We start from the raw sequence: 17,243 nt of genomic DNA on the forward strand, positions 1-17,243 counted from the left end.
ACATCTGGCGAAGTCGGCAGGATGCTCCGCCTGTTTCAAGGCGGGACCTGATCAAAAATATTGTTGTGGACGGCCCGCAGCAGGGGACCCCACCCACGGCCGCGGGTGCTGCGTGCACACAGCCCCGCGGGGTAAAGGAACCCCATGGACCGCCAGGGGTCCGCAGGAAGGCCATGTTTCCCTGATGCGGCAGGTGGCGTGCCTACAACGAGTGCAGCGGTCTCCTACAAGCAGGCCGTTGCTGAAGGCGCCCGGGACCGCATGGCGTCAAGAAAGGCCACGCCGAGGAAGTGTCCTCGGTTTGACGAGTCGGGAAGGTGAGTTCCCTGCCTAGCGGCAGCCGCCCATGGGGACCGGGCGTGTTTTCTTTTGCAGGCAGGGACCTCCGGATCCACGCCGGTGGCAGGCGATGCTGGTCTGCGGGCCCGCAGCGGCGGCAGCCGCGAGGGCTGTGGAGGAGGAGACGCTGCAGCTCGAAGGCGCTGGCAACAGCAGGGCTGCCGGCAGGCACGCCGCCACCGCAGAAGGGGAGGCAAGATGGCCAGGACCAGAAGTCCTCCCCTGACAGGCACGCCATTGACGGTGTGTCTTGCGGGCCCGCCGATGACTGCAGAGAGGCGGACCAAGGAATGTCCATCACGGGCAGGGGAGACCCGATTGGGCCGGAGGAGAAGGCCCACAGGAAGTGGCCGGCGCTGGAGGCTGACAGAAAGGTAGGCTCCGGCCGCTTCACTTCCCGTCTTTGCCGGCTGCTTTGGCGGAGCTGGGGGTGTCCCTTCAGCCCACCGGGCAGCGTGTGTTGCAGGTGCTTTGTAACCTCCGGGCTGAGGTGCTGGAACTGGAGAGGAAGGCGTCGCGGCGCTGAGACTGTTTCGATCACCAACGGACGGGCGCTGACGCTGGAATCTCCAGCCGGAGAGTTACAGCGGAGACGGTGAGTACAGCCGACTCCGTAAGCATACGGGAGGGTCTGCTGAAAAAGGCTGTGATGACAACGATCAGTTCCGAGTAAGCAGCCCTCCGACAGGAGTGCGGCGCCGCTGGCTGTAAGGCGCGGCGCAGGGGAGTCCGAGGACGCTGAATGGACACGGGCTGCTAAGTGCCCCGGTCCTAGCGCCCGCCCGAGTCGGCGGCGGTCTTGTGCCGACTATAGGGACGCAGACGGACAGAGGCCTTTTATTCCATAAGGAGTCTCAAACCGCCATGGCGTCCCAGAGTGAACGGAGGAATAAAGGGCTGGGTGCCGATTCCTCCGATATGAAGGGGACGCAGACGGACAGGGGCCGTGTTGGTTAATACGGAGTCGCACACCGCCAAGGCGCCCAAGAGTGAAGGGAGGATTAAGCGGCTGGGTGCCGCCTCCAATATGGTGAGACGCTGCTGGGTGCACGTATGGCTGGCTGCCCTCTGGGGAGCAGAGGGAATCCTGAGGCAGGCAGAGAGAGAGCAGGTGCCGACGACTCCATCATCGAGAGGGACACGGAAGCCGCGGAGAGGGTGCCGATCAGGCAAGTGCCGGGGTGATTGGAGGGGGGAACGCTGCCCGCATGGCACGAGCTGGGTGCTTTGGCAGCGTTCTGCCCTGTGTTCTCTTTGTAGGGACGGACCCCGGCGGCTGAAGGAACCCTTCGGGCGGAACAGCCCTCTGATGTCGGGCCGCCAGCGGAATGTCTCTCTGCGGTGCGCAGCTGCGCCACAGCTGGAGGAGCCTACGGGGAACGAGTGGCTCGGACCAAAGGGGCGCTGGAGGTCTCGGAGGGGGTGCCGATCGAGGAGGCCCCGGGGGGTCGGTAAAAGGGGGGAGCACAACCTGTGCGAGGCACAGGGATGCACCAAGGGCTGGTGCTCGGATTGTGTCTCCGCCCCTGTCCCTGCTAGGAGTGCGGGCCGACCCCGCTATCCTCGAAAGTGGGGCCCGCTTGGGCTCTGCTGCCCTCGCTGGACGGGTCGCCTTGCCCACGAAAGTGGTCTTCGCTGGCTGTGGGGCACTGTCAGGGATGCCAGGGGCCATGACCCGCCGGACGCCAGGAGGGACCGGAAGAGGGTCAGAGCCCTGCCTGGATCACGTGGGGTTTGCCTTCCGGGTTGCTTTGGGGCCACGGGTCAAGGGCATGGAAGCCCTTCCCTGTAGGAGCCCGTGGTCACCGCCAGGAGGCCCCAATGCCTTGGGACTTGTTTCCCCAGCACTCCCGCCACACCAGGAAGTGCTGGGGGAAGACTTTGAGGATGCCCGGAGAGCAGCCGGGAGGACAGCCGACACTTCCGCCACGCTGGGCGTGGTCAGAGAAGGAATGCCGGGAACACCAGGTGCTCATCCGGTCGTCTATAAAGGGCCGCTCCATTCATTCAGGGCTGGAGTCGGGTGGAAGTAGGACGAAGCAAGAGGAGTGTGGAGGCGCCCAAGAAAGGCATTGTGGCCAGGATTTTGAGGACTATTTGGGGTTTGTGCACGTGACTGGGTCTTTGTGACCATTATTTGGGGGTCTTGGTGACCTAAGTACTGTAAATAATTTGTATAATAAACGTGTGGTGTTTTAAAACAAGATGTCCTCTGTCTGTGCCCGGTGTGCGCTCACAATATATATATATGTATATATGTATATATATATATATATATATGTATATATATATATATATGTATATATGTATATATATATATATATATATGTATATATATATATGTATATATATATATATATGTATATATGTATATGTATATATATAGAATTCACTAAGGCAAGACACTCATGGAAAACACGCCTGAAGGGGAGTGGATTCACTAAGCCGCCGACAAGTAAGACACCTATGGCGCACGCAGGACCATTGGATACGACAACTCGCAGAACCACACCCACCAATTTGGACGTGACGACACAGAAAGAACGGCGTCATTTATATTCATCTGTCTTAGAGGCCTCATGTACCTCCGAGCCACCTTGACTGTTCATAGAGGCATGTTTCTCCCGGAGGTGAGTCGCCACATGCAGCGTGTAATGGACGTCCTTCTCCTCTCCTCCCGTTCCATACTCCGCGACTGAGCGCCATGCACCCCCATCCCTCCGTCTGGCAGGAGAAGGCGTGATGGCGATCCGCCAGTTTTCAGTCACGGACGATTGTGTGTTGGTTCGTTCCGTGCATTGTTACAAATGTTGCTTTTCTTGCTGATTTATTACATTACCAATTTTTCAAATGTTAATTTTCTCCCTGTGCTTAAAAATCATTAAAAAACCGGGCTGATTATGCGGCGTATGGTACGCCGCGGGTTGGCTAGTTTCTAGTAGAATGGGAGTCTGTGGTGGCAAATGCTGGCCAGAAGCAAATGGTATCAAAACACCCATTAAAACAATTTCACAATACTCCTGTTTATTAGTTTATTAAACATATCAGGTCATCCAGTCATATGCTCACACAGTACAAAGGAGAAGTAACATATAAAATAAAATTTTGAACTAACCTTTTAAGATTTTTCTGCTGGTATTATTAGCTGTTACCATCGTTGTAAGCAAAATGAGAGCAAGGAGGATGAAGGGTGTATCCCTATGCTGTTAGACTTTTTGGACTAGTCCAGAATATTTGTAGAGTTTCCAGGATAGCCATTTTTATTCTTCTTTATCTTGCTCCATCTTTGCAACCATGAATGTACTTTTTACCTCACCCAATAATGTCAAGAAAACTTGGACATTTAGTTTTATCTGTGCCAGCACTAACATATTGACAAGCAATAACAATAATGATATTAAATGATAATGAAGATGATGCTACACTAGAATTCCTGAAGCCTACGAAAAAACTCATAATCTTTGCCCACCTTAAATCCCTTTGCACCTTCATCATCAGCATGTTTTGTTTTGTAAATGCATCAATCACCGCAAGCAGCCTGCTGTCCCATCCCTCGCCTTGACGGAGTTCAGCTCACAGGCAAAAAAGATGTGCCTGGAGTTGTATAGGGTAAATAATACAGTATATCGTTATTTGGAATACATGCATTTCATGTGTGTTCCGTGTCTACAAACATCTGGGTAAGTGTAGGATGAAAGGAAACTCCAGAAATGCTGAACACATACCTAAAGCAAAAACTTTTTCCTTGTTATACTAATAATGACATGAAGTGTACAGGGTGGTCCAGATCTAATTATGCACATCCAGATCCAAGACTTTTGTCCAAATATCAAATAAACACGTGCGCTTTTATTCAAAAAATATAACCAGAAAAAAAAAAGTATTCGATTTACATGTGGCTGTCAATGAGTTAACAGCTCAACCTCAAATGTCAATCGACAGTGAATTTACACATATTCTTGAATGGTGCAGAGGTAAGAACTGTTACCTTATAACCCAAAGGTCCCGAATTCGAGACCGGGTGCTCTGTGTTTTGAGTAGTGAGCTGCTATTATTATTGTTATTATTTCTACAATATAATAAAAACATACATTTGATTTGAGACTGTAACACCCGGTGTAAATTTTGGCTTCTTGTGAAAGTTAGTGCCTGTTTTTTTATTATTCAGTTTTATTCTCTCGGTGACGTTCACATGGTACAACGATCCTGCTTCTCCCTTTTTGAGTTGATGGCATTTATCTCCATTCTTTTCACAAGACCAGTGCTATGGCTGATGCCTGCTCAGAACTGTGGTTGTACCGGCAATCAAAGATATAATGTCCCGTGACCGCTATCAGACTGGACAAAGGCAGGACTATAGCAACAGACAACTTCTTCACACCACTTTCACCAGCTAATTGACTGCTGTAATGCAACGCAACTCTGCTTGGCACCATAAGTAAAAAGGGACTTCCCCCTGCATCTAAAGTCACTTCAGTATGCGAGCAATTCGCCATGCTAGTGTTTAAATCTGACAGCACTGTGCTAATGGTTTATGTGCCCAAAAACAAAAATCATTTGGTTTCAGTCTATAACAGCCAGTGTAAAGTTTGGGCACATACAACGTCAGCACGGCACTGTCAGATGTTCTGAAATGAATGAAACTTCTAAAACTTGCAATAATTTACTATTTGTTAGAAGTTAGTACAGGACCAAGCCAGAATGCATCTAGAAAAGGGAGAAAGTTAAAGGTTATTCTCATTCCTAAAAATAGAATCATTGGCTAGATATAAAACATTTCAGCAGTATATAGACTATATAGGAATTTACTGATATTTACAAACCATAGGGCTTCATAGTAGATAAGTAGTTAGTGCTGCTCCCTCACAGACCTAGCTACTTAGGCAATAATCTTATGCCTACAGTAGTTTCTGTCTGTATGAACTTCGTTCTCCCCATGCTTGTTGGGGAGTTCTCTTCAGATAACGTGCCGTTCCTTTTAAGCCATGTCATATGACTGATTAAACTAAAGATCTGGGGCCTCATGTATAAATGGTGCGTATGCACAAAAATGTTGCATATGCCCGTTTCCACACTCATATCGCGATGTATAAAAACTATACTTGCCGTAAAGCCACACCCATTCTCACGCCTGCTCAAACCATTACGTACGCAGGTTTTTGACTTAGTTTTGAGAACTGGCAGCACCCAGTGTCAAAGCAGTGCTACTGTTCCTGTGTGGTTGCCCTTTCTTTTTTAGATTCACATCCCTGATGTGGCTTTATCAAATATACTGAAATTAACCGTTTATTAGTTTAAGGCATCTGATTGTAATCGACCTGTAACAATATAATGGTCCATGGAATGGCCAAACTATTCCAATTACCATAGCTGCTTTAGCGCTGTTACTCTCACTGCACCCACTGTATCTGAGTGTGGAATTACAGCTGTAATAGCAGCTGATCGGGAAGCTCTACGGCAGATTGTGTCAAGAGTGGAGACAATTATCGGATACAGCATCTAGTACATGCTACCTCAGCAATGCGCACAGTCTATTTGAACTTCTCCCATTCGGGAAATGCTTCAGAGCCTTTCTTGTTGGGATCCTCGTGGTTCAGAAACAGTTTCATCCCAAGAGCTGCAAACGCATTCAATCAGTCCATCAAGTGCTTCAGGTAGAACTGTTTGTACTTAGAATTACAATTACCTCACTGTAAATTTGCATCACAGTTGTGATATTGAACAACCTGAGGCACTGGCGCCCCATTCAGGGATTGTTACTGCCTCGTACTATATGCTTTCTGGGACTGGCGCGACCCTGGATGAATAGATGGATGGAATAATTAAATATGTACTATGAAGATATTTCAATATTCCTTGAAAGTTTTGAAAAATCTGCGTTCTAAGCTTACAGATGGCTTGATATTTATTAAAGAGCTGATGGTTGCATGGCGATTGGTTACTTGGAGAAACAAAAGGAAGGACAGGAATTGGGGGTTAGTATGTTTGAAAGAGACACTACTATTGCATTAAATTATATTAATGAGGGTCGTGCACAGCGCAGCAAGCATCTTGCAGGAGGCAGGAACAATCTCTTAACGGGGCACAAGCTCATCACTTCCACTGTGCCACCGTGCCCTCATGTTTTATACATGCTTTAATTCCTATCATCATAAACATTATATCAAGCATACATCTTAGTGCTTAAATTTGTCAGAGAGCTGTAATGTCATGAATGTAATGTATTCTGTGTCCTGTCGGTGTAAGAGAAAGCCTGTTTAAGAAGCATGTAGTGATTCACACACATATTGCACATAGAAGAACACAGAGAATACTAAGCATTTAACATGCTACTTTAATTACGATGGGATTTGAGAAACTAGTAAATTAAACGATTTTATGATGACATTTATGACCTTCTACTTTAATGACAAAATAAACTACATGATTAAAGTGGAAATTTCAACTTTTTTTTTCCCCCACTATGTCCCTGTTTTTTTTTCTTCTTTTCTCTGTACCCTAATAAGCTTCTATATGACACTCAAGGCGGTGTTCAGTGATTTGCCTTTTCACAGCAACTTTGATATCTGACCATTTCTTTTTTATTTCGGGAACTTGCTGAACTTGAACTTTAGAATGTCTCCTCCACTCGATCAGCTTTCTTTTGCTGTTTACAGCTCTGCTTAAACCAACAAATAGTATGTTTTTCCTTGCCTCCATTTGGTATTTGCTGAAATTCTTTTTTCCCAGTGCTTTTGCCATTGTCTTTTCACAGAACACTGAACTTAAGAGGCTGTTTATATTGATATGCATATTCAAACAGGTGTAATTCTGGGAGGAGTTGGGGTAGGGTAGCAGGCACATGCACGTGTGTTACATTTCACACAGAGATTTATTTAGTGGAAGAAAATGGAAGTTGGCGAACGCATAGATTTAAGCATCTGAAATTTTTTTGTACATACGCACATTTCTGTTTTTGTCCATACACCATGTTTTAGTGTGAATTCTATGTACAACGTTATATTTGAGGCACATCCGGAGAGAAAATGTATAACTTGGTTAAATCATTTTTTTTTTCCTCCTTAGCTGGTGACAGGAACAGTGTTGGTAGTACTGGCAGTGCTGGTAGCTCCCGGAGTGCTGGCAGTGGACAGAGCTACGACAGCAGCATCGGACAATCAATGGCAGACAGTTCCAAAAAAGTATGTTATTTTATTATATGTTGTATATTATATGTTGTTTTTATGCAGTTTTGTTTTTTCCATTTATTTTTCAAAGTCTACATGCAATGGTGCTGCAAAAATGAAAAGTAAAATGAAATAACACTATGTTCACACTGTCTGGGGGCATCATCCCCAGGATTGGAAGTGTCAAACCATTTTCAGGTCCTTGTGGTGCTGGATAGTGTCTCAAAAATATACTTTGGTGGTAAGCAGAAATTAGGAGCCTCAATGGGCCACCTCAAAAACAGATCCCAGAAAGAGAGAGGTAGTAATAGTTGGGGACTTAATCATTAGGCGGATTGAAGCACAGGGTTGGTGCAGAGGCGGACAGTCTTGCATGGTGTGTGGCCTTCAAGGTGCACAGTTGGGAGACCTCCCTGGAAAGGTGGATAGGCTCTTGAATGGGGTGGATCCAGTTGTTATTATCCATGTTGGAACTAATAACATAATTAACTGTACTCTGTGATGGTACGAGTTGGGTACATACTCTGTACTGCTCGTGGGAGCGCCTTGATCCTGCAACCATCAGTAACGCGGGGCAGGCAGGGCAAATGAGAACATACAGTATATTGCAAGGGGTAGATGTAAAAGTGCCATAGTGCTTTTATTACAAAAATAAACAAAAGCCAAACTATGTCCACAAGTGCAGTGCTCAAATATCTTCATAAAATAAATGCATAAAAAAGTGAATTCATGAGTTAAAAATCCAACATTAAAACGAAAAACACGGTCATCGAATCCTTAATGTACAGTCAATAGAACCCAGCACAACTTCATCTCTGTCTAACTGGCTCTCCCATTGCTTGCTCAGCTGCCTCGCAAGCCTCTGGCCAGACTGTCCAGGGTCAGTCATCCTTCCGTCATTCTTCATGCTTGCACAGTTCTACCTCAGATTACTGGGGAGGAATCCACCATGTTCACACCCACTCTATATAAATAATTAGCGGGGCGAAGCAGCCCCTGGAATGCCACTCTATCGCTCCTTTGCAGGGTTCATGATTGTGCTGCCTCTCCCCCACTAGCTGCCTGGCCCATCTCACCTCACCACCCGATGCAGCTTTCTCCACACACACTTTCCTTTCTCTCTCTCTCTCTCTCTCTCCATGTTTATTTGTTCACCTTCCCGTCTCTACTTTTGCCGGCTCCTTTTAAATTGACGCTCCCAATGACGCACACATGTGGATGTGCTGCTCCCTCCAAGGAACAAATGAGGCACCTGCCTCATGCACACACTTGCATGTGCCTTCTCCATTTGGCAGGCACCCCCACTCAACCAAACCCCCCACAATCTGTTCCTGGATCAAAGTGCGTTTGCGCAATCACCTGCACCCAGTTAGAACCAGCAGTTTGCGGGGAATGCTTATTTAAAACCAGCTCATCACCACAGACCACACTTCACACAGTCTGCGATCCAAATTTAAAGAGTTAGGTGCTAGGCTGAGGAGTACAACTGACATGGTAGCCTTATCTGAAGTTCTGCCTGTGCTACACACCAGTCCAGGTAAGACTGAGGACATTAGAAGTCTTAACACATGCCTCAAATCTTGGTGTAGGACGGAAGGGTCTAGTTTTGTTGGGCATTAGGACTCCTTTTAGAACAGATGGGGCCTGTTCTGCCACTGTGGGTTACATCTGAACCAGTAGGGCACCAATGTGTTGGGGAGGTGTATGAGTAGGTTAGTCGAGGACTGTTTAAACTAAGGTATGTGGGGCAGTGTTTCCGATAGGGGGCGATATTGCTCCCTAGTTGGAATAAGTTCTTTTGCTTATTGCGGTGTTTTAAGTAATTAAAAACTATATAGATATGATATTAAAAGGCGATATCCCTCCCATAGTGATATAGTTGTAAAAATCACGTGTTCAAAATAGCATATCTTAATGCTAGAAGTATCAAAAATAAAACAATTGAGTTGGAGCTGTTTGTAGATAAGCAGAGCTATGATATTATAGCAATAACAGAAACCTGACTAAACATCAAAGATGAGTATAATATAGAGGGATACACATTTTTTAGTAAGGATAGACAGGATAGAAAAGGAGTTGGGGTTGCTGTATATGTCAAACAGAGTTTAAACACAAGTCCTATTCATTTGGACGATGAGTCCATCTTAGTGAGGACATGAGGCTTCACCTGGAAAGCATTAGGGAAAGATACATTATTTTAGAAGTGTGTTATAGACCGCCCAATTCAGACAGTAATTTCAATGCACATCTTTTTAGTAATATTAAAAAGTATACAACAGAATATTATACTCATGAGGGACTTTAACCACCCAGATATTAACTGTGATAACCTTGTAAACAGCAGAGCACAAGAGCAAGACTTTATAGACATAATAACTTACTGTTTTTAACACAATATGTTAAAGCCCCAACATGGGCTGAAGCCTGTCTAGATTTAGTAGTATGTAATAATCAGGATAGAATTGAGTGTGTAGAGGTGATTGAACCACTTGGGTCAAGTGACCATGCTGTTATATAGTTCTCAGTGATTAAGTGTAAGACTGATAATTGCAATGTGAATTGTAACGTGTATGAGAACATGAGGGAAATCATTAACACTATAATCCCAGAAGCATATGAAAAAACTCATAATCCCGGCCCACCTTAAATTCTTTTGCACGTTCTACCCTAACCCGATTTCTTTTCCTGCTGTTATATTCTTGAATAAAAGTGCACTTGTTTTTTTGTTTTTTTTACTTTTTGCCCGAGTTGAGCTCCTTCGAGGTGAGGGGTGGGGGTTGTGATGGGACAGCAGGCTGCTTGTGTTGATTGACACATTTACAAAACAAAAGACGCTGATGGAGTGGTGCAAAGGAATTTAAGGTTGGCCGGGATTACAAGTTTTTTTGTATGGTTCAGGGATTCTAGTCTTAAAGATATTAGGGAGGCTAAAAGACAGGGAGGAATATATCACATAAGGTAAAACATGGTCCAAAGGGATTCTTTCAGTATTTTATTGGTAAAACAACAGTCAAGGAGGAGGTGAAGTACATCAGGAATAATAAAGGGGAATTAAAAAATACATGGCAGTGAAATAGTGGATCCTCTAAACTCACATTTTTCTGAGGTCTTCACAAATGAGGAAGTACAGAACCTTCCAGCAGTAAAAGGGACTACTGAGAAGGTAATAAGGGATTGAGAAATTATAGAGGGAGAAGTACTGCTTAAGTTAAATAGGCTAAAATCAAACAAATCTGCAGGACCAAATAATATTTACCCACAAGTTTTTAAGGAAGTTAACGAGTACATATATAAACCATTGACACATATTTTTAGGAAGTCACTGTGCACTGCAAAAATTCTGAAGGACTGTAACTGGCAAGTATTATCCATTTATATAAAAAGGGTGATGGGGCAGATCCAATCAACTATAGGCCAGTAAGCTTAACACTAGAATTCCTTAAACCTACAAAAAATCATAATGCTGGGCCACCTTAAATTCCTTCGCACCTTTTCATCACTGTCTTTGTTTTGCAAATGTCTCAATCATCACAAGCAGCCTGCTATACCATCTCCCACTGATGCAGCTGAAGTTGGATGCAAAATTCTGAGAGCTCAAGTCAGTTTATCCGGGAGTAAGGTGTTTGGAATTGTATTGGGTAAATATCGTTATTCGGAATACATATACAGTGGAACCTCGGTTTGCGAGCATAATTCGTTCCGGAAACGTGCTCGCAATCCAAAGCACTTGTATATCAAAGAGAATTTCACCATAAGAAATAATGGAAACTCAGATGATTCGTTCCACAACCCAAAACTATTCATATAAAAATGATTAATACAAAATATAAAGTAAAATACATAATACAAATTAACCTGCACTTTACCTTTAAAAAGAATCATGGCTGGTGTGAGTTTCTAAACTCATGTGGGATTCCACCCAACGGGACGACACGCGGAAGAGCGTCCCAAAGCCCAAAGCAATTGCAGTCTCCCAGCGCTGTAGCAGTTCGCCATATAAGCGCATCCAAAAAGATCGCAGACATGCAATAAGCGCCTGTCGATAATGGGTCATACAAGGAACATTATAAAGATCCCGCTACAATAAATAACAGCGCTGTTGCTGTTTCAAGCTGAATAAAGCTGGTGTTAAAGTACTGAGACTCAGCTTCGTGTTTTGGGGAGCAAGATGGGGACTTGCACTTCACAGAGCACACACAAACAGTCACAATGCTGTAGTAAACAGTATACGCTCATACGGATGTTGACTATATGAGTAAGGCACACAGACTCAGACGGAGAATAGGAGACGTTTGCCAGAGAGAGAGAGAGAGGCGAGCGAGATAAGGAGAGAGAGAGAGAGAGAGAGCTGGGGAGAGAGAGAGAGACGCGCGTGGGCGAGAGAGAGAGAGACGCGCTGGGCGAGAGAGAGAGAGAGCGCTGGGAGCAGATGAGAGAGAGAGAGAGAGCTGGGGTGAGATGAGGAGAGAGAGAGAGAGCTGGGCTGGGCGGCGAGATGAGAGAGAGAGACGCGCTGGGCGAGCGAGATAAGGAGAGAGAGAGAGAAGAACCATCAGCTCAGTTATGATCACATGACGCTCAGCAGACAAAGTGTATCCATACTACTCGTATTGCAAGACATCGCTCGTTTATCAAGTCAAAATTTATTAAAAATTTTTGCTCGTCTTGCAAAACACTCGTAAACCAAGTTACTCATAAACCGAGGTTCCACTGTACTTCATGAGTGTTCTGTGTCTACAACAATTTGGATAAATGCAGGATGACAGGATATGTGAAGGCAAGAAATGTTGAAAACATAACTAAAACAGAAAAGTGTTTTCATGTTATAGTAATAATTAATAAAATGCTGATGTGAAGTGTGTAATGTGTGAAGACTGAAGTTCAAATATCAAATAAACACTATCACAAAAGGTATAACAAAACAAGTGTGCTTTTATTCAAGAATATAAGCAAAGAAAAAGAAATTATTCAATTTCCATGTTGCTGTCAATGTGTAAAAACCTGAATAATGGCTTCTTCTAAATCAAGAAGTTGCGGGCTCAATCCTGGGTCTTCCCACATTTTCCATTTTAAGTAGTGCGCTGCTATTATTGTTACTACTTGCAAAATACCTGTGCTTCGCAGCGGCGAAGTACTGCTTTTAAATTTTTATTAAGAAGAAAAGTAAACCTTTTTAAACTGAGGGAAAATATACCAATAATTATTTGTTAAGGATCTCTTTGTATACCACGTTGTCAGTTTGGCACTCCAGTTGTAATATGACCAAGCTGTGCGAGCTTACTCTTGAGCATGCAACGTATAGTTGGCCATGTGAAAAGCAATCTTGCCTCAGATCAATGGCAACCTTTTGTAGGGTCTGTCCCTGTGACTTATTACTTGTCATCGCGAAGCAGAGCCTTACTGGAAATTGGAGGCATTTGAATTGAAATGGGAGATCAGAGGTTATAACAGGGATGCGAGGAATAAAAACTCTCTCCCATGAGCAACTGCCAGTAAAAACAGTTGCCTCAATTAAGTTCTTTTGCAGACACGTGACCTGAAGTTTTTCAGTAACATTATTGGTGCTCCAACCTTCAAAATTAGATTATGCTCAGGAGTGCCTGGAGGATTCAGTGTGTGGAGAAACTCTAGCAACAGCATGTCTATTAACTTGTGGATTTTTTTGTGAGTATTTGGCGGCAGTATCACAAGTTGTTTCCACAAGACCACGTTAGCTGCGGAGCTCAGCTTGGAGTGAAATGAAGTGAATGAAATGACGTGAATAGGAGGGGAGATGATGACGTGACTCCCCCACCCGCCTTAACTTTCCATCCCTCCACAAACACAGTTTCTCAGATCCCAACTCTCCTTTATATAAATCAAAAGTTCAGATAAAGGACTGTGGAATGTGTGGGGATTGTGTGCGTCTGGCTATCTAATTTATATGTGTATATAGTTGTAATATAGGTTAAGTACATGTGAATATATTTGCGCCTTTTATAAATAAGATATTCTTTCCATTTCTTTACCTTGTTTTCTTTCTTACCTGCTTTCTTGTCAGCAGTGTCTCTATGAAGTTGTGGATTTGCCTGCGAGTATTTTAGTGACAGCGTGCCTATTAACTTGTGGATTTTTCTGCGAGTATTTAGCAACAGCGTGACGAACTTGTTTCCGTGTAGCCGCATCAGAAAATGTACCATAACGTTTGGGCAGTCAATTACGTGGGAGGCGTGGGAATGGGGGACGCAATATAGGCAGGCAGCCAATTACGTGGGAGGCTTGGTGATGGGGACACAACTCCACCTCACACGGCGACTGAGCTGCAGGCTATGGCCATATATATGTACGTAAGTAGGATTCAGTTATGACCGTTACGCGTAGAATTTCGAAATGAAACCTGCTTAACTTTTGTAAGTAACCTGTAAGGAATGAGCCTGTCAAATTTCAGCCTTCTACATACACGGGAAGTTGGAGAGTTAGTGATCAGTCAGTCAGTGAGGGCTTTGCCTTTTATTAGTATAAATTATACTAGGAGGCTTTGCCCCCCTGCTCGCTTCACTCGCCAACCCCTGGACCTGCGCTATTTGCTAGCCTATTTGCAGTTCTGCTGCTTGCGTATAGGGATGTGGATGTAACAATTTTAAACAGATTTTTTATTTTCTTGGCAATTGTTACATATGCATAATTGAAGTATTTTACATTACAGCAAGTAATTAACCTTATTAAGAAATAGTAAAACGTAATAATTTGAAAGTAAATTATGTTTCATGTTGCGTTAGAGTTATTCATTGAGTAATACGATTTTGTTCTGTTTGGCTTTGCAATTAACACGAAATTACTTTTTAAACTTACACTTTTACTGTAAAATTTCAGCAAAAACTATTTTTTGATTTAAAATTTCTGTCAATATCGCATTAAATTTTGATTCTGTTTGGGCTTTCATCGTGACAACACAATGTATAACTGCCCGTGGTTGAATTTAGCTTCTTTCTCTCTATTAAATAAAACAACTTTTTCTAATGTTTGGCTATGAGATTTGTTAATTGTTCTTGCAAAATCTATTCTAACGGGAAACTGTTAACATTTTAATTCGAATGGCATATCAAGATCTCCTTTGTTGTCTAATGTTATCCGTGGAAGATTTACTATGTTACCTTTCTTGGATGCATCCTTCTTTCTACAGTAATTCGTGCCATGGAAAACCAGACGGTGTTAACAGTTGTAGATATTCTTCGGGATATTGTAAGTTGATATTTTCATGTTCCGCACGATCACCACCAACTGTTTCAGCATAGTCTATTGATATGCATATAACCAATTTGCCGTGTAACTGATCGACATTTTTGGTGTTAATTCGTTTGACTTCATTGTTTCTCGTGCTAGGATTGCCTGTGTACTTATTTTTTCTGTTAATAACCCTTCGTGATGAGATGAAATTCTTCAATAAGATTTGGACATAATACGTCTTCTTTAATTGGGATCTTAAAGTGAGGAAAACGTTAAAATGTATAAGAGCTGAGAGAGCAGTAACTGTACCATGCATGAATTAGAGATGAGAGTACTGTGTGCGTGGTTGAGTATGGTTGAGAGGAGTGCATGACTTGAAAAAATCTCATGACCAAAGTCTTGTGGGACTTGGAAAAAATCTCTTCAAAAAAGTCTTGTCTCGTTGCAGGATTTTTTATATAATGAGAGATAATAAAAACATACACTTCATTTAAGTCTGTACATTTTTGCTTAGCTTAATCCTTCAGCCTCCATAACAGAATAACTGAAAAATTTCAGCAGTCCCAAGTTACTAATGTGCATTTTGCAGAGTCAACAGGTTTATAATACTTCCTGAACTTTGCCAACAGCCTTGACCCTCTTAACCTGATGTAGCAATCTAGCTGATGGGTCTTTTATTTCTGTTCTACTAATCTATACTAATAAAAGGCAAAGCCCTCACTCACTCACTCATCACTAATTCTCCAACTTCCCGCACAGGTAGAAGGCTGAAATTTGGCAGGCTCATTCCTTACAGCTTACTTACAAAAGTTTCATTTCAAAATTCTACGCGTAATGGTCATAACTGGAACGTATTTTTATCCATATACTGTAATAGACTGCAGCTTGATGGCTGTGGGAGGCGGAGGTGCGTGTCGCATCATCATGCCTCCTACATAATCGTGTGAACTGACTCTGAACGCAGTACGTAGAAAACAAGGAAGAGCACCAAAGACAGCTGAAGAAAAAACGCATGCAAGCATATTCATAAGTGCAGCTACTGCGGAAACAAAGCACAGTGTAAACCGTAAGTTTAAATTAAGTTTATAGACACGCTCCCACTGCCGTTTGTCATGCCTACAACAGATACCATATTCGTGAGATACAAGTTTAATGAGAAGACACGAGGTATAAACGAGACTTTGGATCACTTTGTAACAGAGTTAAAATTGCTGTAGCAAGAAACTTTTAAGTGCCGGGTCTTAGCTAACATTAAATAAAGCCGTGGATATCGCAACCTCACACAAGAGAGCAGCTCACGTGAACTGACTGAACGCAGTACGAGTGATCACTTCCATGAATCAAACCTGTTCAAAAAACGCATTACAGAATTGACAAGGTAGGAAAAGAATATGCTCCGAGCTGAGCCCCACAGCTAACACGGTCTTGCGAAAGCAACTTCGTCACGCTGCTACCAAATACTCACAGAAAAATCCACAAGTTAATACACACGCTGTCTCTAGAGTTTCTTCACACTCTGAATGTATTCCTCGCATCCCCTTCATACCCTCTGATCTCCCATTTCAATTCAAATGCCTCCAATTTCCAGCAAGACTCTGCTTCGCAATAACAAGTAATAAGTCACAGGGACAGACCCTACAAAAGGTTGCCATTGATTTCAGGCAAGATTGCTTTTCTCCTGGACAACTATACGTTGCATGCTCAAGAGTAAGCTCAGCGCACAGCTTGGTCATATTACAACTGGAGTGCCAAACTGACAACGTGGTATACAAAGAGATCCCTAACAAATAATTATTGGTATATTTTCCCTCAGTTTAAAAAGGTTTACTTTTCTTAATAAAAATTTAAAAGCAGTACTTCGTCGCTGCGAAGCGCAGGGATTTTGCTATATACAGTATGTATGTATGTATGTGTATATGTGTATATGTATGTGTGTATATATATATATATATATATATATATATATATATATATATATATATATATATATGTATATATATATATATATATATATATATATATATATATATATATATATATATATATATATATATATATATGTGTATGTGTATATATATGTATGTGTGTATTGTGGACTCTGGCCCGGACACAGACAGACGGACATCATAAGTTACACCACACACTGTTTATTTTCACTAATATTTACAATAATTACGTGCACTTTCAACCCCAGTGCCTCCAGCACCGATTCCCCAAAGCACAGTCCTCATAGTTCCTATGCCTTTCTCCTGGCCACCTCCCGTCCTCTCTCCAGCTCTGTCCTCTTCCACCCGACATCCACTGCTGACTGGAGGCGGCCTTAAATGGGAACCCGGATGGGCTCCAGCTGCTTCCCGGCAATTAGTCCTGGCTACACCCCAGTGTCCCCTGTCGTCTTCCCCCCAGCACTTCCTGGTGTGGCGGAAGTGCTGGGCTCCAGGGTTCCTCAGGCACCTGGGCGCCGCCTGGCGGTGGACACGGGCCCCTACAGGGTTGGGCTTCCAAGCCCTCTACCCGTGGCCCCCAATACAA

General features: G+C 43.5%; 1 protein-coding gene across 1 annotated transcript in view; it reads left to right on the forward strand.

Annotated features, from left to right (window-relative positions):
- The window catches only part of LOC120517964 (caskin-2-like), a 268,762-nt gene that overhangs the window by 180,538 nt on the left and 70,981 nt on the right, over positions 1-17,243 (forward strand). Inside the window, exon 13 of the mRNA XM_039740508.1 lies at positions 7,405-7,520. Coding sequence (XP_039596442.1) covers positions 7,405-7,520 — 116 coding nt within the window. The remainder of the gene's footprint in view (positions 1-7,404; positions 7,521-17,243) is intronic.

This window comes from Polypterus senegalus, chromosome 17, assembly GCF_016835505.1.
Source record: "Polypterus senegalus isolate Bchr_013 chromosome 17, ASM1683550v1, whole genome shotgun sequence".
NCBI lineage: Eukaryota > Metazoa > Chordata > Cladistia > Polypteriformes > Polypteridae > Polypterus > Polypterus senegalus.